Consider the following 24759-nt stretch of genomic DNA (forward strand, 5'->3'; position numbering starts at 1 on the left):
TGGCAGAGATAGAGATAGTAAAGTAAGAGATGGCCATGCCAGAGAGAATGCTGCAGCTGCTACAGGCACCGGGAAGAAGGGCGGACAATATGAATGTCAGCAGCCCTACATGCCAAGAACAGATGCATACTGGTAAGTAGCATATTCCGTTGGAGGCATGTGGGCTGCTGAATTCATATCTTGTGCATAGACTGTATAGCAGTTTCTCCTCTAGCGGTGGCTACCTGTGCCAGCTGCAGCAGTATGAAAAAGAGTTTTGAGGACAGCCAGGCCAACAGCAGCTTGCTTTTTTGTTTGTACATCTACACAGTAGTGTTTTGTGAAAGTGTGTATGGTGGTCCACGTGGCTGCCTTACAGATGTCTTCAAGAGGAATATTTCCTAGGAAAGCCATGGATGCACCCATTTTCCTAGTGGAGTGTTCTTTTGGGGGGATGGTTAAAGTGCGTTTAGACTTTTGATAGCATATCTGAATGCATTTAACTATCCATCTGGCTATTCCTGATTTTGAAATTGGATTCCCCTTGTGTTGTGGTGCAAATGCAACAAACAGTTACTTTGTTTTCCGAAAGGATTTAGTTCTGTCCACATAGTAAAGTAGAGCTCTTTTTACGTCTAGTGTGTGCAGGGCTCTCTCAGCTACTGACTGTAGATTTTGAAAGAACACTAGCAGTTCAATTGATTGGTTGATATGGAAATTGGATACAACCTTAGGCATGAATTTAGGGTTTGTTCTAAGAACCACCCTGTTGGCATGTACCTGCATAAAAGGTTCTTGAATTGTAAGAGCTTGTAATTCACTCACTCTTCTGAGTGCGGTGATGGCCACTAAGAATGCAACTTTCCACGTTAGGCATTGTAGTTCGCGTGAATGTAAAGGTTCGAAAGGAGGGCCCATGAGTCTGGTAAGCACTATATTGAGATTCCAGACTGGGGAAGGGGGTGCCTAGGAGGAATCACCCTTTTTAAACCCTCCATGAAAGCTTTGATTGCTGGTAATCTAAACAGTGAAAGGTGTTCTGTTTTGAAGGTATGCTGCTATGGCAGCGAGGTGTAGCCGTATTGAAGTGTATGCTAAGTTACATCTTTGTAGGTGCTGCAGGTAACAAAGTTTTGTATTGATGCGTCTAATGGGTTGATTTGGTTATTAGTGCAGTAACGAATATGCTACTTACCAGTATGCATCTGTTCTTGGCATGTAGGGCTGCTGACATTCATATCTGTGCATAGATCGCCGCCTAGTGTTGGGTCCGGATGATTGCATATTGTTGTCCTGGAAGAGTCTTCGAAGTATCACGAGATAGATGGCTCCTCCCCTGGACTACAGTGCGCATGGGCATCGACTCCATCCCCAGATTGTTTTTAGCCATTGCGGCCAAGATAGAGTGAAACTAAGTGAATGATGACCATGCTAGAAGTATATGTGAATCCTGCAGCTGCTACAGGCGCCAGGGAGGAGGGCGGGCGATATGAATGTCAGCAGCCCTACATGCCAAGAACAGATGCATACTGGTAAGTAGCATAATTGGTTCGAGGCATGTGGGCTGCTGAATTCATATCTGTGCATAGAATACATAGCAGTCCCTCCATTAACGGCGGACGCCTGTGCCAGCTGCAGCAGTTTGGAAAAGTGTTTTTAGAACAGCCTGCCCTACAGCTGCCTGCTGTTTGGAGTGCACATCAACACAATAATGCTTTGTAAATGTGTGTGTGGTAGACCATGTGGCATCTCTACATATGTCTTCCAAAGGAATATTTCCAAGGAAAGCCATGGAGGCCCCCATCTTTCTGGTGGAGTGGGCCCTTGGTGGAACGGTGAGAGTACGCTTTGATTTCAGATAGCAGATCTGAATACATTTAACAATCCACCTAGCTATACCAGCCTTGGAAATGGGGTTACCTTTGTGTTGTGGCGCAAAGGCAACAAAGAGTTGTTTAGTCTTTCTAAAATCCTTGGTCCTATTGATGTAGTACATCAGGGCCCTTTTGACATCAAGGGTGTGGAGCATTCTCTCCGCCAATGACTCAGGATTTTGAAAGAAAACAGGCAACTCAATAGTCTGGTTAATATGTAATTGAGACACTACCTTAGGAAGGAATTTAGGGTTAGTGCGAAGCACCACCCTGTTGGAATGAATTTGAATAAATGGCTCTTGGATAGTTAGGGCTTGGAGCTCACTAACGCGTCGCAGTGATGTAATTGCTACAAGGAAAGCCACTTTCCACGTCAAGAATTGAATCTCGCAGGAATGCAGTGGTTCAAAGGGAGGACCCATCAGCCGGGTGAGGACCACATTGAGGTTCCACTCCCGAGCTGGTGGAGTCCGCGGAAGGATGACTCTTGAGTCCTTCCAGAAAGGCTTTAATGGCAGGCACCCTGAAGAGTGAGAGGTGCTGCCTGTTCTGGAGATAAGCGGCCATTGCAGATAGATGTATGCGAATGGAAGCATAGGCCAGGTTACATTTGTAAAGATGGAAAAGATAAATGAGGTTATGAATAGATGCATCAAGCGGGTTAATGTTGTGGTCTGCACAATAAATGGCAAACCGCTTCCACTTTGCCGCATAGCATGCTCTTGTGGTGGGCTTCCATGCCTCCCGGATGATGTCCATACAGTCGGGAGTCAAGTTCAGGTAGCCAAACTCTAAGACCTCAGGAGCCAGATCGCCAGGTTGAGCTGTTGCGGATCTGGATGCTAAATGTCGCTATGGCTCTGCGTCAGAAGGCTGGGTGTGAGGCGTAGCCTTTGATGCGGTACCACGGACAGTTCCAGAAACGTGGTGTACCATGGTTGGCGAGCCCAAGTTGAAGCAACCAGGATGAGAGTCATCGAGTGCTGCCTGAGCTTGCGTGCCACCAGCGGTATCAGAGGTGCTTGGGGAAAAGCATATGCACATTTGCCTGACCAGTTCATCCATATCGCATTGCCCTGCGACTGTGGGTGTGGGAACCTGGCGGCGAAGCTTCTGCATTTTGCGTTCTCCCTTGTGGCGAACAGGTCTATCTCTGGATGACCCCATATTTGGAAGTATGGTTGGAGTACTGATGGATGTATCTCCCACTCGTGCATTTGGTGGCTGTACCTGCTGAGCAAGTCCACCATCTGATTGTGCTTGCCCGGGAGGTGTTACGCCATGAGGAAGATGTTCCTCTGAATGGCCCACTTCCACATGCTCTTAGCCAGATGAGACAGATGTGGAGAGTGTTCCTCCCTGCTTTTGAATGTAGTACATGGCCGTTATGTTGTCCGTCCGGATCAACACGACCTTGTTGCACAGATGTACTTTGAAGGCTTTGAGTGGCATGAAGATAGCCATCAGTTCCAGAACATTGATGTGCATCTTTTGCTGTGTTGTCCATAGTCCCTGCACAGTGTAATGGAGTACATGAGCTCCCCATCCCTGGAGAGTAGCGTCCGTTGTCAGGATGATCTGTGGCACAGGCTCTTGGAACGGTCGGCCCTTGCAAAGGTTTTGTGGATTCCACCAATGCAGAGAGTTGTATGCCCGACCGCTCACCAACACTAGGTCTTTCAACTGCCCGTGAGCCTGAGTCCACTGACGTACTAAGCACTCCTGAAGCGGACGCATATGTAGTCTTGCGTGCGGCACTATGGAGATGCAGGAGGCAATCATGCCTATCAACTGCATGAACACTCTTGCTGGAAGCGAGTGTTGAGGTCTGAATTTCTTTATCAGCGATCGAATGCTGCTGACCCTCACTGAATTTGGCTGTGCTGTGGCCGCCAGAGTGTTTATGGTTGCGCCCAGATACTGCCGTACATGGGCGGGCTGGAGGTGGGATTTCGGGTAATTCAGTGAGAATCCCATATCGTGCAGGAGGTGAATGGTGTGGGACATGTGGGCGGCACACTGCTGGGCTGACTTCGCTTGGATGAGCCAGTCGTCCAGATAAGGGTAGACGTGGATGTTCCGTCTTCTGAGATGCGCCGCCACTGTCGCGGCACTTTGTGAACACCCTGGGTGCTGTGGTGACACTGAAAGGCAAAACCTTGAACTGGTAGTGCTGGTTTTGCATGGTGAACCGGAGGTACTTCCTGTGGGAAGGGTGCAGTGGAATGTGAAAATACGCATCCTTTAGGTCTAAAGTCGCGAGAAAATCCCCCTGACTGAGCAACGGGAGCACTTGCTGCAGGGTCAGCATATGGAAGTGCTCCGACAGGATGTATCGGTTGAGTGGCTGAGGTCCAGGATGGGCCTGAGGGACCAGTCTTTCTTTGGTATTAAGAAGTACAGGGAGTAGACCCCTGTGCCTCTTTCCGGCACTGGCACAAGCTCGATTGCCCCTTTTTGCAGCATGACGATGACCTCCTGCTGCAATAAGTGCAAATGCTCGGCCGACATAGGACGGTGTCTTGGGGGTATGTTGGGTGGAGTTGATGTTAACTCCAGACAATAACCGTATTGTACAAGCTTTCTGACCCACCTGTCTGTGGTGATGGACTTCCAGACTGGCAGGAACTGCTGGAGTCTCCCCCCGACCGGTGTTGTATGGTCGGGGGGGAGTGACAAGGTGTCACTGTTTCTTGGTGGCAGAGGATCTGGAGTTGTTGTTTCCGCGACCTCTGCCCTAAGCGCTGTTACCACGATATCCACCTCAGCTCTTGTTGGTGTATGTGGATTGAGTGTTGGCCTTGTAGTACTGCGTGGACTGGGAGAGCTGGCCTCTGGAAACGCCTCTAGTGCCTGAGCAACGAAAAGACCCACCCCGAAACTGCTGGGACTGTAAGGCACCCATGGATTTAGCAGTTTCCGTGTCCTTCTTAATTTTTTCTAGGGTGGTGTCTGTAGGAGAGTAGGGTCTGCAATCCTATGATCACCCCAGATTTTTGCTTTTTGCTTCACTGGTTTAAGACTTCTCTGGCTGTGGGCCTGCCAATCAGACCCACAGCCTTGCTGTTCTCTTACTAAATTGACACGTGTACCTTAGGTGCATTATCTAATTGGTACTGGGCCACCTTATCAGACCCTGTAACTCAGGGCATAGGTGTACCCAGGGCTGCCAGGGGCTGAAGCATGTATTATGCCACCCCTGGCTGGCCTCCTAAATTTGACACAACTGGCTGCATGACAGCTGGGGCAAGGTGGTGTAATCACCCTTTGCTTTAGATATAGTATACCTATATCTAACCCTAAAATGGACACACAGATTCCTATCAAGTCACTCCTATGGCAGGCCTTGACAATCCTGAAGGCAGAGTGCTTGGAATCGTGTGAGATGGTGCTCTGGCATGAGCTGAGCCTGTCTGCAGCTTGCGGAACCAAGTCCTGATAGCTGTTCCATGATAACGTGTACCATATACTCTTAAGTGCATTATAATCCTCGCAGTTAAATGCTATCTTTGGTATCGCTTTATCAAAACATGTCGAGTAAGGTGTCATACGAATTGGAATACTAACCTCTCGCCAATTCTGGCGACGGGGTTAGCATTCCACCCTTCTAGAGGGACACGACATGTATGTAACTGTGAACCCCGGTTAAAGTTAAATGAAGCCTCAGCTCCACAAAATGGATGCTGCCACCACAGACACGAGTCTGACCCCCTGCAGCTGGGAGTCCTTCCAGCGAGGGGAGCCTGGACAAAGGGTTTCCTGTCGAGGGCGGTGCTAGCACCGTCCCAGACAGGGTTTTGTGTATCCTGGGTAGGCAGGGCTTTACAGGAAGGTGACTGCTGAGTGGCACCCCGGTGCTCACTACGCATAGGCCAGTCAGAACCAGTTCCAGGGGCACACCAGCCCCTGGCCTGGGGAAAGTCCGGCATGGCAGAGGGGTGTAACCACCCCCCTCCTAGTCCCACCCATAGGCAGGACCTAGTCACCGGGTCAGCCCCTTTTTTTAGTATAAAGATAGGAGCGGGCCCCCTGTTCAAATTAGATCATCTTTGGAATCAAGACACGACTTTCTGCGAAAGACATCAAGATTTCCTTCTTCAAGATTCTCCCTTGTGGCTAAGGAGTAGTCACCCTGCATCAAGCGGGCACCATCCTAAGAACACTGCGGTCTGCTGCAAGTCCTTCACGAATCAGACGACCCAGCTCGACGAGACCCGGCTTCCCTGGCACCTCTGACCTCTACTCACCTCTACAGCAAAGCTGAGAACTGTGAGTGCGACGAGACCTTGAGGGACCGACGATCGCCAAGACTGCACGACTTCTTTGCAACAAGCCCACCGTGTGCTCCACTGGTGAGTGCTTTGGGGTCCGAGAAGCCCCAACCCTGAGCAGCTCCAGCACCGAAGGTCAGCCCTCCAGCATCTCCACGATCTGCGTGGGGCCCTTCTGCTTTTGCGTGCTCACCGCGCTGTGTGGCTACTAGCCGGCTGGCTTGTGGCCTTCTTCACGACGCCCGACGACATCACTGCTACTGGTCTGGTTGCTCCAGACTGACCCTTGCTTCCTTCTTCAAGAGAGGCACCCCGGACCCTCCTGGTCCACTCCAGACGCCATTTTGAGTCCACCGCGTGGGCTTGAGTTTGCCAAGGCTTTGTTGCCCAATCCTGGGTCCAGCGACGCCGACAGCTTCATCCATCGTGGGACAGCTCGCTCCTCCATCCTGGTCGCCGACAACGCCTCCTGGTCCGTGAGATCTGCGAGCACAGCGTCACCCACTCACCTAGTCGAGGTGGCTACCATCCGGTGCCCTCCTGGTGCCCACTGACTACTGGCTAGCAGTCTCGAACTTGGTCCCCTCTGCTTTTAGGTGTCATCTTCCTTCGATCCAGGCTTGGATCCATCGAACTTTCTTCACTGGTCGCCTGCCAGCAACTTCTTTCTTCCAGGCTCCTGGTCCGTCTACGAGGATTCCCGACGTCTTTTGAGACCTATGCAGCTGCAGCCCCTGGGCTAGGTAACTTCGGCATTTCGGTGCCCCAGCATAGCCTCACTATCCAAGGGTCAGAATCCACTTTCGTTTTCCTCCTACCAGGTCAGGTTCGCCTGAGAACACTAACTTTGCAATTACTAGCTACCATAGACTTTGTCCCGCATCACGCGTGAGTGCACACTCTGCACCCGAGTCCCCTGGGTCTCCTAGAAGTAATCTGAAGATTCTATAGTCAAGATCTAGCGATTCCAAAGCCTATTAGTACTGTACTTACCTGCTAGTAATTTCGCATTCCACTTTCATAGTATATTGTTTTTCCGTGCCCCTCGGGCATTGGTATATACTGTGCTAACTTAAGTATTTTCGTAAGAGTTTTGTTTTGTGCTTAGTACCCTGTCCTCATAAAGAGTACAGGGCTGTTGTGATTCTTAATAAATATCTTGGTTATTTTCATAACACTTGTGTGGTGTCCTTTCACTTGGTGTTCAAGGGGTATATGTGTGGTATAACAGCTGGCTTAACACGCCCTCTCGAGTCTTTAGCCTTAGACTGCTCGTATCCACGCTACTAGGATAGCTGGTCTATAAGGTTGACTTACAACCAATCATCAATAAGGGTTGCTGGACTGATACATAGTGTTCACTAGAATAGTGAGCACTGCATATCAGGCCACCTTCTCACACAGGGGAGGAGCCACCTATCTTGTGATACTTCGAAGACTCTTCCAGGACAACAATGTGCAATCATCCGGACCCAACACTAGGCAGTGATCTATGCACAGATATGAATTCAGCAGCCCACATGCCTCGAACACTCCTTGTTTCTTTTCCTTCTGTTTCTGAAGCCAGTCAGAAGTCTACCAGCCCGATCTCGGAGGGTCTTGGTAGAAAAATTGCGGCAGATCTTGCAGTCCTCTGCCTTATGATCCGGATAGAGGCAATAGATACAACCCTTGTGTTTATCCTCCACAAACAACCTTTCCTTGCCACAGGTGGAACATGGCTTGAAAAGAACCCTTTCCTTTTCAGCCATCCTTTTCTAAATCCCGAAGAGAAAACTTGAAGAAAAAACCTCTGAAAGAGTTGAAATGAGCAGAGCTCAAAGGAGACTCCCTAAGCACAACGTGCAGTAGAAAATCTGAGGCTCTGAGGTTGCTTCAGGAGGGTTCTATGGGGTGAGGCTCTTCAGATTGGCTGATGCCTAAGTTTGGTCTCTTTTACAAAAAGAGGGTGATATGCTACAAAAGGGAATGAGGCCTAGGCCTTTTCTTTCTCTTTTGTACCTACTGCTATGGTATTTTTGTTACCGAGACTCCCATTCCGATGACGGGGAATGATACAAAAGCATGGGAATCCGTGAAAGTTCCAATACTGGGGCAAATTCACTAAGCAGGTAAGTTAGGTTATTGTTACTTTTTCTTACTAAGTGATGGATCCTGGATTCAACACTGGGACATTTCCTGAAAACAGTTGAGAAAATAAGTTTTGGTTATTCTGCTTATTTTTAAGGAACATTTGTAGTTTTCAAAAGTTGACACTTGGAAACTTTTTGGGAGAAAATAGGTCAATGTTATCCTACAAGGGAAAATGAGTTATAGGTTTAAAGGTAAGTAATCTGTCTTTTGAGTTAGGGTTCTGGGTTAGACTCAGGGGACTCCCAGGGTCAGTGATGCACTGTTGCACCCTCAGCGGAACTCGGGCGTCCGGGTGCAGAATGTTGAGACCCAATGTTATCCTATGGAGGCTGGGGATGCTCCGGGTGGTGGCGGCTGGCAAGCAGGCCACAGGGTTAAGCTCAAGGCAAGTTGGGGACCAAGTTAGCACCAAAGGGGCACCCTCAGCGGCGCTAGGGCAGACTGGTGCAGGGTGCTGTTTTGAGGTCGGGTGCCCTGTTGATTTCAACAGTAATTCTCTGGGGCAAAGAAACACTGCAGGCTCGGGGACAAGGATCTTCCAGGAGGGACCACAACTTCGAGGGGCAAGTTGGGATGTAGAGGGATGGTTAGTCACCTCTGGGTTGGGCACACAAGGCCGTGGGGCGTCGGGGTGCCTTTGAACGTCGGATTTTCTTACACGCTCTGGTCGCGGTAGGGGGTCCTCTGGATTGAGGCTGCAGGTGTCGTCTGGAGGCTTGAGGCAGGTCAGGGGTTGCTGTATCTCGGGTCAGGATCACCAGGGGGACCGCCTTGTCGTGTTAGTTCACTCAAACACAGGCCGGGCTCGGCGAGTGCAGTGTGTGCTGGATACGCGGTTTCTAGATGGCACCAGAAGCTGCAGTTTAAACATGGCCGGTGTTCACGGGTGAAACAGCTTGGAAAGTAAATGCAGGCAGGTTCTCCGGGGTTTTTGAGGCTGCTGGCCGCTGGACATGGCGGGGTTTGGCAGGAGCAGGTTCGAGGAGAGACAGGCCTGTAGGGCTGGGGCCAAGTTAGTGGGAGACGTTCTCTTGTTAAGCTCCTCACAGCTTCTTGTCCTTTTCTTGTTGCTGGATCAGAGGGCGGAAGTTTCAGGGTGCCCCTAAATACTAGATTTATGGGCGTTACAGGTAGGTAAAAGTCAGGGACCAATGGGTCCCTTCCCTGGGGTGGGTACACCCCCCTATTCTGCCATTCTCCAGTGTGAGGGGGGCAGGAGCCAGTCCCTGGTAGGCTGGGTCCCTCTATCCTCAAGATGGTGGGGACTCAAGGTTGTGCTTCACCTCGCCTCTCCCACCTTAGGGGTAGAGTTAGCAGAGGTGGGCACACCTCACTTTGTTTTTTCCGCCGGGTCTCCTGCCAAAAGTGCGGGGTAGAACCAGTGGGGACCAGTTGCTGAGTACAGCAAGTGGTCTGGAGAGGCTCACAAAGGTTTTATGCCTTTGAAGCGTCTCTTCCGTGAACCCTGCCCATCCTGGGGGAGGAGGCTTGGCACCTCGTCCCAGGATGTGCATGGTTGAAGGCCCCCTGAGACCAGCAAGCTCTCGACCCAGGGGTCCAGAAACATGTCTGGTGGTGGCAGCCTAGGCACCCACTCCGTCAGGTCACTGAGTTGGTAGAGTTTCAGGGGGCATCTCTAAGATACCCTTTGTCATGCATTTTACATTAAATCCCACACTGGCATCAGTGTGGATTTAATGTGCTGAGAAGTTTGATACCAAACTTCTCAGTCTTCAGTGTAGCCATTATGGTGCTGTGGAGTTCGCAATGACAAACTCCCAGCACCATATACTCTTAATGGCAGCACTGCACTTACTGCCCAGAAATGGACCTGGGTACTGTAGGTGTACAGGGCTCATGCACCTGTACCCTTAACCACTGGCATAGGGCACCCAGATAGAGGGGTGACTGATAATACTCGTAACCTGGGGGGGGGTCTGTCTCCTGGGTACCATTTACCAGGGGCTGCCATGTGGCCAGGGATTCCAATTGGGTTTAGGCTTCAATGCAGGTTTTAGGGAAGGAACAAGCCCTGGGTACCTTATTGGCAGGAGCCCAGGGCACACTCAGTCAAAGCACATCAGCAATTCAGCAACAAGTGGGGGCATACCATGCAAGAAAGAAGGCAGTTTCTCAAAGGAATGAAGACCTGGTGCCTCTTTCCTTCCAAATCTGATCGAATTAGCTTCCCTATAATGAAATTTGGGCTTTCAAATAGACATAAAAAGTAAATAACTGGTCTAGTAAAAAAAAAAAAAAAAGTTCAGTCACTGGGAAATCACAAGAAGATCTACAGCTATTAAACCTTTATTAATTCACTTGTCTCAGGTTCCAACCTCCCCTCGCACCATTGATATTCACATGCACTCACCAAAGGAAATCTTGTCTGGAGCATTTGCAGATCCTCATACCCATAGACCTGTGGCTAAGAAAGGAAGATAAGTACGATAAGAACATTTGAAAATACAATTAAGTGCACTAAACATACCAGAATGCTGAAGAAAGTAATTGTGCAGACTGATGAAAATCCAGGTTTATGAAGCAGTTAAGAAAAAAACCTGCACATATTTAAAACTAGCCCAATCGATCACCATTCGTTTATCATTCCAATTACCCACAAGGCATGACATGGCTAACACTAATTGAGCACATTCCAAAGCATGCAAACTATTTTTCAAACCTCCCACAAGTTTCCACTAGTTCACCTAATTTACTGGTCTCGTTCTCCTTTTCTTGCACAAATTAAAGGCAAATTTTCACTAGAGTAATAGAAGTAGATTCTCATACAGGTCATTTAGCATATCTGAAAGATATCCTAGGACCACACTTGAAACCAGAAAGTGGTGCAGGTTACCTTTCCCCACTTCATAGTGTACCCTGGATTACATACACACTCTATCCTTAGTTTCTTTACTCTGACAAAGTTCTACTTTAACAAAACAGGTCCTAGCACAGGTCTAGAATATACTCTAGCAACACCGCCAAACTGCATACAGATACAATATAAAGTTTCTTAATGGATGTAAAGATCAGTAGTAAACTATTTGCAAATCCATAACAAACTGTTGGAGGCATGAGCAGCAACCCAGGCAGGAAGAGGCTGTCTGATTGCATCTAGAATAAGTTCCCATTTATTTTGCACTCTCTGCCCCCCCCCCCCCCCCCCCCACCCCTTCATAGCAATAGAACTAGCTGTTAAGGGTATACTGGCATGCTAAAGTCTCAATCTATACCTCACTGATCACAAACAAAGGGTTCAATCAGAAAGACTCACCGGATAGGGGTGAAGGAGACCAGGTGCCATGATGTATGGGTTTGGAAGAAGCGGTGGTACTCCGGGAGGAAGGTTGGGGGGTGCTTTGCCTAAAATAAAACCGGAAAAAATTAACAATCATGCGGTGGAATGGATCAAACAACCAAGGTAATTCTTAAACCTGAAGGAAACCATAATCCCTCATACGAGAAATATTCTCTTCAACACCTTTTATCTTCTTAGATAGGCACTCGCACCAGTCTGAGATCCAGATGTTTGTATGTATATATTTGTCAGAAAGCACATCAAATATCTACATATACATACGAAAAAATAAAAAACAACAAAAGGTAATACACAAAACAATCATGAACATCTAAGTATTCACATACACAATCAATCAGTGTCATCTGTCTACCAAACGGAATCCTTGTTGCCCAAATTTCTTAGGGGGCTAACATACAATTTTTTCAAACCGGTATTATCAAGATAGCCCTTATATTAACACCAATCATGGTAGTAATAAGTCTCTGCCCCATTCTATATTAGATGGTGTTGTGAAATTCCTTTTTAGAAGAGTAAAAATTGTAGGGGCTTCTTTCGTCAATCAAGCTTTGCCTAAAATAAAAGGCAAAATTTGAAACAAAGCTTTTCACACAAGCAATAAAGAAATCCCAAATGGCTTGAACAATACATGCATTACCGTTGACTTTTTGCCCAACATCAAGTTGCTCCTTTAATTATTCTCCAGTAGACATTCTTTAATCAATTGCAATCCTCTTCTTGCCACTAGTTATGCATAGATGAGAATCCAGAAGACTTAAGGCTTCATAGAGCCAACAGCATAATTTTACTACGGATTACAATCACTCAACTGACAAACCATAGCACTGATAAGAGGCCAAATTGAACAAGCATTTGCAATGCAATAGGTCTCGCATTAGGAAAGTTTGAGCTATTTGTCTTGTTAATGAGAATTTTTTTATTCATGTGTTGGTTTTGAAAATAGCGAAATTAATAACTGTCATTTACAATGCCAATACTTTTAACTTTTGCAAATGTGACACCTATAGCATTTGTAATGCAACATGTTTTGTAATTACGTGACTTAAATGTATTGATATTACAAATAATGTTTTTTTGTTTTTTTAAATAATTAATACTTAAATAGCTTGAAACATTGCGAGAACATATTTGAACCAGCTGTTGAGTAGTTGCACAGATTGATGCTGTGGTGGAGCTGAGTGATGCTGTGGCGTTCAGTGATGCTGTAGTAGCGCATAGTGGTGCTGTGATGCCCCTGAGGGATGCTGCGGTGCCCCCGAGTGGTGCGATAGAGTGAGGGCTATAGATAGATAGTGAGGGCGGTAAGAGTGAGGGCAATAGCTTAAACTTTAGTAAATACGTTGTGAGGATTATGTTCAGTGTATTTTATTGTGGCGAAAATCCAAGAAAATAAGTGAAATATTACATCTTTTTGTGACATTTGTAAAAAAAAACTTGAAACATTGAGAGAACATATTTGAACCAGTTGTTGAATAGTTGCACAGACGAGTGATGTGGTGGCGACGAGTGATGCTGTGGCGTTCAGTGATGCTGTGGTGCCCCCGAGTGATGCTGTGGTGGTGCGATAGAGTGAGGGCGATAGCTAGAGTGAGGGCGGTGAGGGCGATAGCTAGAGTGAGGGCGGTCGGGGCGATAGCTAGAGTGAGGGCGGTGGGGGCGATAGCTAGAGTGAGGGCGGTAGCTAGAGTGAGGGCGATAGCTAGAGTGAGGGCAGTGAGGGCGGTAGCTAGAGTGAGGGCGATAGATAGAGTGAGGGCAGTGAGGGCGATAGATAGAGTGAGGGCAGTGAGGGCGATAGAGTGAGGGCGATAGATAGAGTGAGGGAGGGCAGTGAGGGCGATAGATAGAGTGAGGGCAGTGAGGGCGGTAGAGCCAGGGCGATAGGTAGAGCCAGGGCGATAGGTAGAGCCAGGGCGATAGGTAGAGCCAGGGCGATAGGTAGAGCCAGGGCGATAGGTAGAGCCAGGGCGATAGGTAGAGCCAGGGCGATAGGTAGAGTCAGGGCGATAGGTAGAGTCAGGGCGATAGGTAGAGTCAGGGCGATAGGTAGAGTCAGGGCGATAGGTAGAGTCAGGGCGATTGGTAGAGTGAGGGCGATTGGTAGAGTGAGGGCGATAGATAGATAGGTAGAGTGAGGGCCATAGATAGATAGGTAGAGTGAGGGCCCTAGATAGATAGATAGGTAGAGTGAGGGCCATAGATAGATAGGTAGGTAGAGTGAGGGCCATAGGTAGAGTGAGGGCCATAGGTAGAGTGAGGGCCATAGGTAGAGTGAGGGCCATAGGTAGAGTGAGGGCCATAGGTAGAGTGAGGGCCATAGGTAGAGTGAGGGCCATAGGTAGACTGAGGGCCATAGATAGTTAAATAGATAGATAAGGCTACGTTGAAGCGGTTTCCTTGATAAATGTGAGAAAAAAACATAGCATGCATCACCAACTCTATTTTAATTTATGACAATTATGTACTGTTTGTAGTAAATAAACATGTTTTATGGAAATCTACATTGTAGTATTGTAAGGAAAGAATAATTATGGGGCATGCGGGAGCAAAATCACATCCTAAGGAGGTTAGATGGACTGCTAACTTTCTAAATACCCTGCTTCTGTGCAGCATTTCCAGGCACTCATTTTGACTTAGACACAGGTTTGAATAATGAGGCAATAAAACTCCTTTGACAAGGAGTTTCCAACAGTGTTCTGTGGAAAGAAGCAAATGTGGCTGCACACAAAGATGCCAGCCTACATAATTAAAGGAGTAGAGATGCCGAAGTTTGTTTTAATTTGTTCTTAGAGAGAAACAGACTCAGACTTCATTAAAAGAAAGCGAAAGCGGAGTAATAACCAGCTCTGTGTTTGTTGAATACTTTCTCAAGCACTTTTTAGCAACTGGTTTAATGAGCTTCGCAGCACATACTTTTAACACAGTGACCCGAAAGAAAATGTTTTGCACAGTTTACATTCCTTCAAGTGGCTCCGCTGGAAGGTTAGGTAGGTTTATTAGCATTGCGAGTCAAGGAACACATAATTTATGGGGTATACATGCGTTAACATTAGAAAAAGGCTATGGAACTTGTGTTATTCCGGGAAGCATGGAGATCCAGCCTCCGGTTACCTGTTTTGTTTGGTATGTAGCTGCTGCTGACTGCACTGTCCGCGTGCGATAGGAGTGGAGGATCAGTCATCTGAGGGATGAACAGGGCAGTGATGCCGGAACGGGGTTGTCGGGCTGCATCACGGGGCAAGCCCGAGACTTGATGTGCTCCAGCAATTCGGAAGCACAGAGAAGCAGCCTCCGGTTACCTGTTTTACTTAGCAGGCGGCTATAGCGAAGTGACTGGAGAAGTAAACCAAGCAGCGATAGGAAGTTATGGTGCGGGGAGAGCATCGCAAGGAGTGAGCTGATCTGCAAGAACGGCAGAAAGCACCAAAGTGTTGGTGTGGTGAGGGTAGAGCGAGACATTAGCTGGTCTGCAGCGATCATCAGAGAGCAAAAGAAATGAAGACAAGACACAGCCAAAACAACAAGCATGACACGGCTGTGAAAGTGAAACTAATATCCGGTGTGGCCGTTAAACTGGAGCGGACGAAGAGGGAGGGAGAGAAGGGAGGGGGTAGGTGCCTGCGAGTGGTATAGGAAAGCCTAAGGAAATACAGAAGGCGCCTGATAGGAAACTGAAGCGGTAATCATGCTCCAGATGGCGCCTCGGTGAAAGCGAAGTGCGGGCGCGTCAAGAGAGTCCGCCTTTGAAGCTGGGGAACAGGGTTCGAGTAGTCTCGAGAGGGTCAAAGATCTTGTGATTTTGAGAAAATCAATTAATCTTAAATTAAATAAGGCTGATGACTGCAGGCTCACTCACTCACCAAAATGAGGCGCAACAAGCATGACACCGCTGTGAAAGTGAAACTAATATCCCGCGTGGCCGTTAAACTGGAGCGGACGATGGCGGGGAAGTCTGAATGGCGGGGGAGCAGCTTGGGAGACATTCCATTGAAGTCTGGTGCGAGGCTGATGGGTTTGACGTGCATGCGCGTCTCACACGACTGGATCACATGAACTGTACGTAATCCGCGCTTGGTCAAGAATTTGTTTCGCCTACTATATACTCCCCTATTAATCCCTGCGGGATATAATAGCGAGACCTAAAAAACGATGAACAAGCTGAAACAAACAAGTGGACATCATTTGAGTCTAGGCACTACTTGTTTTTAGGACGGGGCTATAAAGAAAGGCTTTTCAGATGCTCACCCACACTGTGTGAAGCATCAGCTAGTGTAAATGTGAGGAATGAGTAGGAAAATGCTACTTACCAGTATGCATCTGTTCTTGGCATGTAGGGCTGCTGACATTCATATCTGTGCATAGATCGCCGCCTAGTGTTGGGTCCGGATGTTTGCACCTTGTTGTCTTGTTAGAGTCTTCGAAGTATCACAAGATAGGTGACTCCTCCCCTGGACTACAGTGCACATGGCATCTTCTCCATTCTCAGATTGATTTTCGCCACTGTGGCAAAGATGGAGTATAGAAAAGTAGGATGACCATGTAAATGTATGTTAAGAAGGTAACCCTGCAGCTGTGACCGGCACCAGGGAGGAGGGTGGGTGATATGAATGTCTGCAGCACTTCATGCAAAGAACAGATGCATACTGGTAAGTAGCATTTTCCGTTCGAGGCATGTGGGCAGCTAAATTCATATCTTAGCATAGACTGTATAGCAGTTTCTCCTCTAGCGGTGGTTACCTGTACCAGCTGCAGTGGTTTGAAAAAGTTTTAAGAACAGCCTGGCCTACAGCAGCTTGTTGTTTAGCTTGCACGTCAACAGAGTAGTGTTTAGTGAAAAAGTGTATGGTAGACCATGCAGCTGCTCTACATATGTCTTCTAAGGGAATATTTCCTAGGAAAGCCATGGATGCCCCCATTTTGCGCTTTGAGTGTGCTCTTGGGGGAACTGTCAAAGTGCGCTTTGCTTTTTGATAGCATATTTGAATGCCTTTAACGATCCATCTGGCTATTCCGGTCTTGGAAATGGGATTACCCTTATGTTGTGGTGAAAAGGCAACGAATAGTTGCTTTGTCTTTCTGAATGATTTTGTTTTTTCAACATAATATAGCAGGGCTCTTTTAACGTCTAGTGTGTGTAGAGCTCTTTCAGCCACGGACTGCGGGTTTTGAAAGAAAACTGGCAATTCTATGGACTGATTGATGTGGAAAGTTGAAATAACTTTATACCTAAAGTTAGGGTTTGTACTGAGTACTACCTTATTGTGGTGTATTTGCATGAAAGGTTCCTGATTTGTTAGTGCCTGTAGCTCACCTAATCGTCTAAGGGAGGTAATGGCAATTAAAAAAGAAACCTTCCATGTTAAGAATTGTAGTTCACATGAATGAAGTGGTTCGAAGGGAGGTCCCATGAGTCTGGTAAGTACTAGGTTTAGGTTCCAGACTGGAGAAGGTGGATGCTTTGGAGGGATAATTCTTTTAAGTCCTTCCATAAAAGCTTTGATAGGTGGTATTCTAAACAGGTAGACGTGTCTGTTTTGAAGATATGCTGCTATAGCAGCAAGGTGTAGCCTTATTGATGAGTATGCTAGGTTACATCTTTGAAGATGTAGCAGGTAACAAATTAAGTTTTGGATGGAGGCATCTAATGGATTGATTCGATTATTATTACAATAGATTACAAATCTTTTCCATTTAGTTGCGTAGCATGCTCTGGTAGTGAGACTACTTGCTTCTTTGATAATGTTCATGCAGTCGGGAGACAAGTTAAGATATCCGAACTTTAAGACCTCAGGAGCCAGATCGCTAGGTTCATCCGATTGGGATCTGGGTGCCTGATTTCTCCATGGTTCTGTGTTAGCAATTGTGGCGAAAGGCGCAGCCTTTGGTGGGGGACTACAGAGAGTTCCGGGAGTGGTGTGTACCATGGCTGTCTTGCCCATGTGGGAGCAACTAGGATCATTGTGAGTGACTGTTGCCTTAGTTTTGTCCACTAATGGAATCAGTGTGGTTGGTGGAAAAGTGTATGCAAATCTGCCTGACCAGTTCATCCATATCGCATTGCCTTGTGTGGGAACCTGGCGGCAAAGGACGGTCATTTTGAGTTTTCGTTTGTGGCAAACTAATCTATTTCTGGATGTCCCCACTTTTGGAAAAATAGTTAAAGAACTTGTGGGTGAATCTCCCATTCGTGTACTTTTTGACTGTCTGCTCAATTGATCTGCTATTGGACTGTCTATTCCTGGGAGATGCTCTGCCAGGAGATGAATGTTTTGGGGAATTGCCCACTTCCATATGTGTTGTACTAGGTGAGACAGCTGCAGAGAGTGTGTCCCTCCCTGTATTTGGATGTAGTACATGGCTGTCATGTTGTCCGTCCGGATTAACACAGCCTTGTTGTACAAGTATTTCTGAAAGGCTTTCATTGCTAGAAATACTGCTAGTAGCTCCAAGTGGTTTATCTGTAGTGTCTTGTGTTTGACTGTTCAGAGACCTTGGACTGTGTATTGAAGGAGATGGGTTCCCCAACCTCTCAGTGATGCGTCCGCTGTTAAAACTACTTGTGGAACTGGCTCTTGGAACAGTCGCCCCTTGGAAAGGTTTTGTGGGTTCCACCATAGCTGAGACTTGTAAGTGCGACTGTCTACCAACACTAGGTCTTTTAATTGTCCTTGAGCCTGGTTCCACTGCTGTGCTAGGCATTCTTGTAAGGGACACATGTGAAGGCGAGAATGATGGGCAATTAATATGCAGGAGGCCATCATGCCTATAAGTTGCATGAACACTCGAGCTGATAGTGTTGTATTTGAAATTTTTAAATGAGAGATTGTATGTTGACTATTCTGGCTGGATTTGGATAAGCCTTCCCCACTGCGGTATTTACTGTTGCTCCCAAATATTGTTGTATATGGGAGGGTTGCAGATGTGATTTTGGGTAGTTTATGGAAAACCCTAGACTGAGCAGTAGCAGGATTGTCTGAGGTATGGCTGGCACACTGAGCGTACGAGTTGGTTTTTATGAGCCAATCTTTGAGGCAGGGAAACACATGGATGTGTTGCCTCCTGAGGTGTGCTGCTACTACTGCTAGGCATTTTGTAAAAACCCTTTGTGCTGTAGTTACTCCGAAGGGGAGAACTTTGAATTGGTAGTAGTGACCTTCGATGTGAACCTGAGGTATTTCCTGTGAGCTGGGTGTATAGAGATGTGAAAGTATGCATCCTTGAGATCTAATGTAGTAAGGAAGTCGCCTTGCTGGAGCAGTGGGAGCACTTGTTGTAAAGTGATCATATGGAAATGTTCTGATAGTATGTATTGGTTAAGAGGTCTTAGGTCCAATATTGGTCTGAAGGATCAGTCTTTTTTGGGGATGAGGAAGTATAGAGAATATACTCCTGTCCCTTGATGTTGAAATGGGTCTGGCTCTATGGCACCTTTTTGTAGCATGGAGAGCACCTCTTGTTTTAACAGCATGATGTGTTCTTTGGACATTAGGCGGTGTTTGGGCGGTATATGTTGGGTGGAGTAGAAATGAGTTCCAGGCAGTAACCATACTGGATAATTTGTCTCACCCACCTGTCTGTAGTGATGGCGTACCAGACTGGTAGGAATTTGTTTTATTCGCCCTCCGACTGGTATTAAATTGGTCTGGAGGGAGTGTGAACAAATCACTGTTTGGTGGTGGTGGAGGCTCTGGTTTTACCACCACGTCCTCTGCCTTTGTTATTGTTCCCTCTATAACCTCTTCTATTGGAGCCTCTATTAAAGGTGCTTTGTGTAGTACTTTTAAATGAGGAAGAGGACTGGGATGTGTTGCCTCTTCCTGAGCCTCGAAAAGAGGAGCGACGAAAGGAGCTTCAAGACTGCTGAAATTGAAGTGCACACATGGACTTAGCGGTGTCGGTATCTTTTTTCTTCTTTTCTAAGATGGTATCCACAGCAGGGCCAAACAAGAAATCCTGGGTAATGGGTTGATTTAGTATGGTAGACAGCACTTCATTCTTAAATCCAGAAATGCGGAGCCAGGCATGCCGGCGTAGCAACACTAGTGTTGACAGACCTAGCGGATGTATCCGCTACATCAAGGGCGCATTTAATGGATTCATTGGTGAAAAATTTCCCTTCCTGTACTTGTGCATTTGCTTTTGCCTTATAGGGTTCTGGTGGGTGTTGTAATAACCCTTCGAGTTCATCATAGTGTGCTCTGTCATAGCGTGCTAGGAGCGCTTGTGTATTGGCAATTCTCCATGTATTACCTGCTTGAGAAGCTACTCTTTTGCCTGAGGCTTCTAAAATTTTTGACTCCTTGTCTGGAGGAGGGGGCATCACCCGTTTGCGAATTTGCTCTTTTTCTAGCATTAGAAACTAGAGACTCGAGTGGTAGCTGAGCCTTGATATAAGAGGGGTCTGTAGGGGCTGGTTTATATTTTTCAATTCTTGGATTGAGTACACGCGCTCTAGCTGGGTCTTTAAAGATATCTGATGCATGTTTTAGTACTCCCTTTAACATAGGTAGTATACGTACAGTCTTCTCTGATGTTGGGAAGGTGTTCAATAGGAAATCCTCCTCTATAGGGTCAGTGTGTATGTCTACGCCATGATACTGAGCTGCTCGGTCTACTAGTTGGTTAAAAGTGACAGGGTCATCAGTAGGAGATGGCTTTGGGGGTATGTGGAGGGATCGGGTATAGGTTGTGTATCATATGGGTCATCACAGTTGTTTTGATCGTCCCTTGTGGTATCTTGGTTCCCTTGATCGTCAGGGTCTATAAAATCATGTTTAGGATCTTCACCCATGTCTTCTTCATCATAATGTGGAGGTGTAGGAGAATACGGAACATATGGCATGTTAGGAGTGAAAGGAGGAGGTGTAAAAGGTCTTGAAGGGGATGTCCCCCAAGTCTTTTTCTTAGGAGGAACAGGAGAAGGAGCTTCAGTGTCCAGTCTTCTCTTGCTTTTACTGTAAACTGATATATGTCCTATTTCAGGTTCTATATACAGTCTATTTTGGTCTGGGCTCACTGGATCAGGATGAAAAAGTTCTTCTACTGTCCGTGGCTTTGGCGCAGAGATTTTTGGATCGGTCGCTTTCTTGTCATTATGTTTCCTTGGAGCTGTATCCGGCTCGACGTCTTGTCAGTTTGACGACTCTTCGGGTCGACGCCTTTCTTCGGGGGGGGGGGGGGACCCTTTTTGGGGTGACTCTTTTTTGGATCGACAACCTTTTTCGGGTACAGAATCTTTTTAGGATCGACTACTGTTTTCGGTCCGATGGGCTTTTTCGGGTCGACAACCTTTTTTGTGTCGAAGCTTTTTTGGGTCGACGAGTTGTTTGGTGTCGGTGCCCGTTCTCGGCTCTGTGGCCTTTTTTGATTAGATAGTCTTTTTGGGAAGTGTTTTACTTGGTACCAGTGTACCAGAAGGCTTAGGTGTAGTCTTCGTAGCCGAGCCAGAAGGCGGGGCTTGTGAAGCTTTATTTCGGTCTCCACTAAGGCTTTGGCCGATTATTTGACCAGAGCCTTGGATGGAGGTGGAGTCAGGGTAGGGGCTTTGGTACTCACGGTTTGCCCCGGTGGGATCTCGTCATCAGAGTCCGACTGGTCTTCTACAGTGACTAGCTTTAAGTCCAAGTCCGCTGGCTCTGGAAGTTCATGTTCATCATCGAAAATGTTCTGTTTCTGGTGGCTGCCGCTGTATCTCTAGTCGGGCAGCTTTTCGGTTCCGGATAGTCTTCTTCGACCGGAACTGAGCACAAGCTGGGCAGTTTTCTTCGTTGTGCTCCAGAGATCGGCACCTGTTGCATACTGTATGCTTGTTGCTATTTGGAAACTTGGATGGACATTGTGGGCATCTTTTGAACTGGGTCCTTTCCATCGACAGGAGGCCCATGTGGCGTCGAAAAGGCCAAGCGGCCCGCGGCAACGACCAGATATAGATGGAAAGAGTGGTCGAGTCGAGGGAAACAATACAGTCGAAAGTTGAAGGTTTTCGGCCTTTGAATCTTGGAAAACTTCGGTCCCGGAGTTGGAGTAGTGCATCCGAACCCAATGGTGGAGAAAAACAATCGGAGGATGGAGAAAATGCCCATGCGCACTGTAGTCCAGGGGAGGAGTCACCTATCTCGTGATACTTCAAAGACTCTTCCAAGACAACAAGGTGCATACATCTGGACCCAACACTAGGCGGCGATCTATGCTAAGATATGAACTCAGCAGCCCACATGCCTCGAACATGGTCTCCCCCTTAGAAACAAGCACACCTACCATATTAGCTCCTTTTAAAGGGTGACTTGTACCATCACTCGATATTCAATCTCTCCTATTTATGGACCACTGATGTTAGCCATTCTGGCAGATGTACAAGTGGTATCAAAAGAATGCCTGATGCAGTAATTACCCATAGATGCCAGTGCTAGATCAGTTATAGTTACTGCAAACTTGTCAGGCAGAACACCACTCAAAACGTTTCGGCATGGAGCGAATGAAATCTAGGACTATTTAGACAATTGTGGCATTGCTGGAACAAGTTTCTACTCATCAGCCATTCATTTAGATAGAGATACACATGTACAGTTTGTCAACTAATTGAGAACGGACCACTGCTGGTTCTCGAAGCCAATTTGATCCTAAAAGGAACTGAACAGAATGTAACTGATAATGAATACCAGCCACACAAATTGAAACCCTCTGGTTGATTCCTTTGATGCATTGGAATGCAGATGTAAGCATCCTTGAGGTCTGGTCTGTGGCTGCAGCAAGTTTCTCCTCCAAAATAGAGAAAAATTTAATGTTATGCGCAAATGGCAGGCCTTAACAAAACTGATTGAAAAGAACAAGCCTAGAATAGGGTGCAGAGTTAAATTTGTTTTTTGAATTAAAAAAAAACATGGAGTAAACCATTTTGTTTCCTTGTGTGAAAGGTTGGTCTCTGAACGTCACCATTCCAGTAGCCCTCTGTTTCCTACTTCGTTAAATGGTTTTGAGGTAGAGAGATTACATTATGTGTTGTTGCAGTAAGGGCTTGCAAGGTTTGACCTCTACCACGACCTTAAAAGAATGCTTTTGGGAGTCTGGTCTGATACTGTGCTATGCACAGGGCCCCATTTTTTATGAATACCGTTCTTAAGATCTTTATGATTATACAGTCTTGTAAGAAGTTAATTCTTTACATGATCTCTCAGAAGGATGGTTTTGAGAGTCCAGGGGTTCCCATATGAGTGGAAAGGGGGCTTGCTATGGCAATCTCAAAGTGCTCTGCTAAGGGGTAGTGTGGTCAAGCAGCCCTAGGCTTATCACAGTGGAGTGCAAGACATCTGAAAATACACATCAATAAATGACACGACTCAAGGAGATCAATACCCGTTTATAAAAAAGCATCTGAAATGTAATAGGTCTCGCATTTGAGAGTTAGAGCTATTGACTGTGTAAATGGCAATGTCTTAACTGAGGTGCTTTGCTTTACAGTGCAGTTTACTTTGGGACCTTATATGTGTTTAGCAATGCAGTATATTGTGCTGTGTCGTTAGGAACTGAAAAGCTATATAATTACTGTACACTGGGTCATGCAGTGTCTGGAATATATATGTGCCCCCGGATATATTTATGGACACATTCCAAGGTTTGAGTACCTGTGTTGTCAAACTGAAATGGGACTCCTATGGCTCCCTCCCCAACTGTAGAGGCCATACAATAAAATATACATTTGCCTTTTGCTGTTTGGTCTGGCTAAACACCATAAAAGGAGGCCATCTCCTAAATTCTAGTAGTTGCAAAAATAGGTCTCCCATTTTTGAAGAATATCAACTATGAAACTAGTGGCCCACAAGTCACAATACAGGGGTGATCTCTATCTCAGGTAAAGTGATGAGGTAGGAGTAAAGTGTCCATGCAGGATTCGTGACGGCGTTCTTCTGAAGACTAGTAGAGAAAATATGTCCCTGAACCAAGAAAAGATTTAAACTGCATTTCAAATATCAATAAATGTATAAGTCAATACTGATATGGTTGAGTCGATCCTTATTCAAAAGGCTTGCGATCAGTAATTTAGAAACCATGAATGTTTATTAAAATATTAAAGTGCAATACAGAAGGTAATTAAATATTCTAAATTCTATAATATAAGAGTCATTGGCAAAAAACAGCGTTAAAATATGAAAAAATTGTCTCAAATGCAGAGTATGCAGCAAATCAATAGAATATGAGGTAGTATCCCTAGCGGCTCTGGAAAAAGTCTAAAATCTCTCTGGCTCGCTCTCCAACAGGCAGCCTTTTATGACAAAAACAATAACAGCAACTTAAATCGCAGTTAGTATAGGGTGTGGAAATATAAGCATACCCCCAACTACTTCGACCGCAAGATCAAATGCTGGAAAAACCAGACCTTTGAGAAGTTCCAACTCACTCTTTCATAGCTCCCAAACTAAAAAAGAATCAACCCAGACTCGATCTGAAAATGCACCCAGCATATGGAACTCTTTACCTATAGAACTATGATGCAACCCCTCCTCCTTGCCCTTCAAGAGTGACCTGAAACTCCTCAAAAAATATTTTAACAACTAAGCATTCTGAACAACTCTTTATAGGTCTCGGCTCTGTTATAGTTCAGTTGTTTGGTTTATTTCAGCTGTTTAGTAGGAGTTTCTTTCCCTTAATCTTACTCTGTTCTTATTTCCTTTACGGTTAATCCATGCTCATTGCCCGAACGATTTTCTTTGTTTATTTTTGTGTGCGTTTTTAAAATTCTAATGTGTCTCGCATCTTCTGGTAAGCGACCTGATTGAGTGCTTTATCTGTTCTGAGAACACCATATAGATACCCTCGAGTCCAGCTAGAGCTATAGAAGACCTATAAAATAAATAAATTACATATTGTCTATTTAGAATAAAAATGTAATTAGGTGGTTGCAAAAAGAAACAAGCATTTACAATGCGATGGTTTAGCCTTTGTTAAAGTTAGAGCTATTGGCATTGCTCTTGACATTTTTATTTATGGTTTTTTTTAACATAAATAAATGGCATTGTCATTTACAATGCCACTAGCTTTATCTCTCACAAATGACACACAAACACCCACAGAGAGCCCCCCCAAACACACAGCCACAAAGAGCCCCCCACACACACAGCCACATAAAGCCCCCCACACACACAGCCACACAAATCCCCCACACACCCACACAGAGCCCTCCACACAC

The 24759-nt window shown here is 46.2% G+C and overlaps 1 protein-coding gene across 23 annotated transcripts in view; it reads right to left on the reverse strand.

Moving 5' to 3' along the window:
• Positions 1–24759, reverse strand: part of UBAP2L (ubiquitin associated protein 2 like) — an 889182-nt gene that overhangs the window by 548849 nt on the left and 315574 nt on the right. For all 23 annotated transcript variants that reach the window (XR_015302630.1, XR_015302632.1, XR_015302629.1 and 20 more), the window contains 2 exons: positions 11532–11620; positions 10629–10682 (listed from right to left, as the gene is read on the reverse strand). Coding sequence is in view for 18 of the 23 variants with exons in the window: in XM_086947511.1 (XP_086803637.1) it covers positions 10629–10682; positions 11532–11620 (143 nt within the window). In the remaining 5 variants the exon portion in view is untranslated. The remainder of the gene's footprint in view (positions 1–10628; positions 10683–11531; positions 11621–24759) is intronic.

This window comes from Lissotriton vulgaris, chromosome 12 (assembly GCF_964263255.1).
Source record: "Lissotriton vulgaris chromosome 12, aLisVul1.2, whole genome shotgun sequence".
Taxonomy (NCBI): Eukaryota; Metazoa; Chordata; class Amphibia; order Caudata; family Salamandridae; genus Lissotriton; species Lissotriton vulgaris.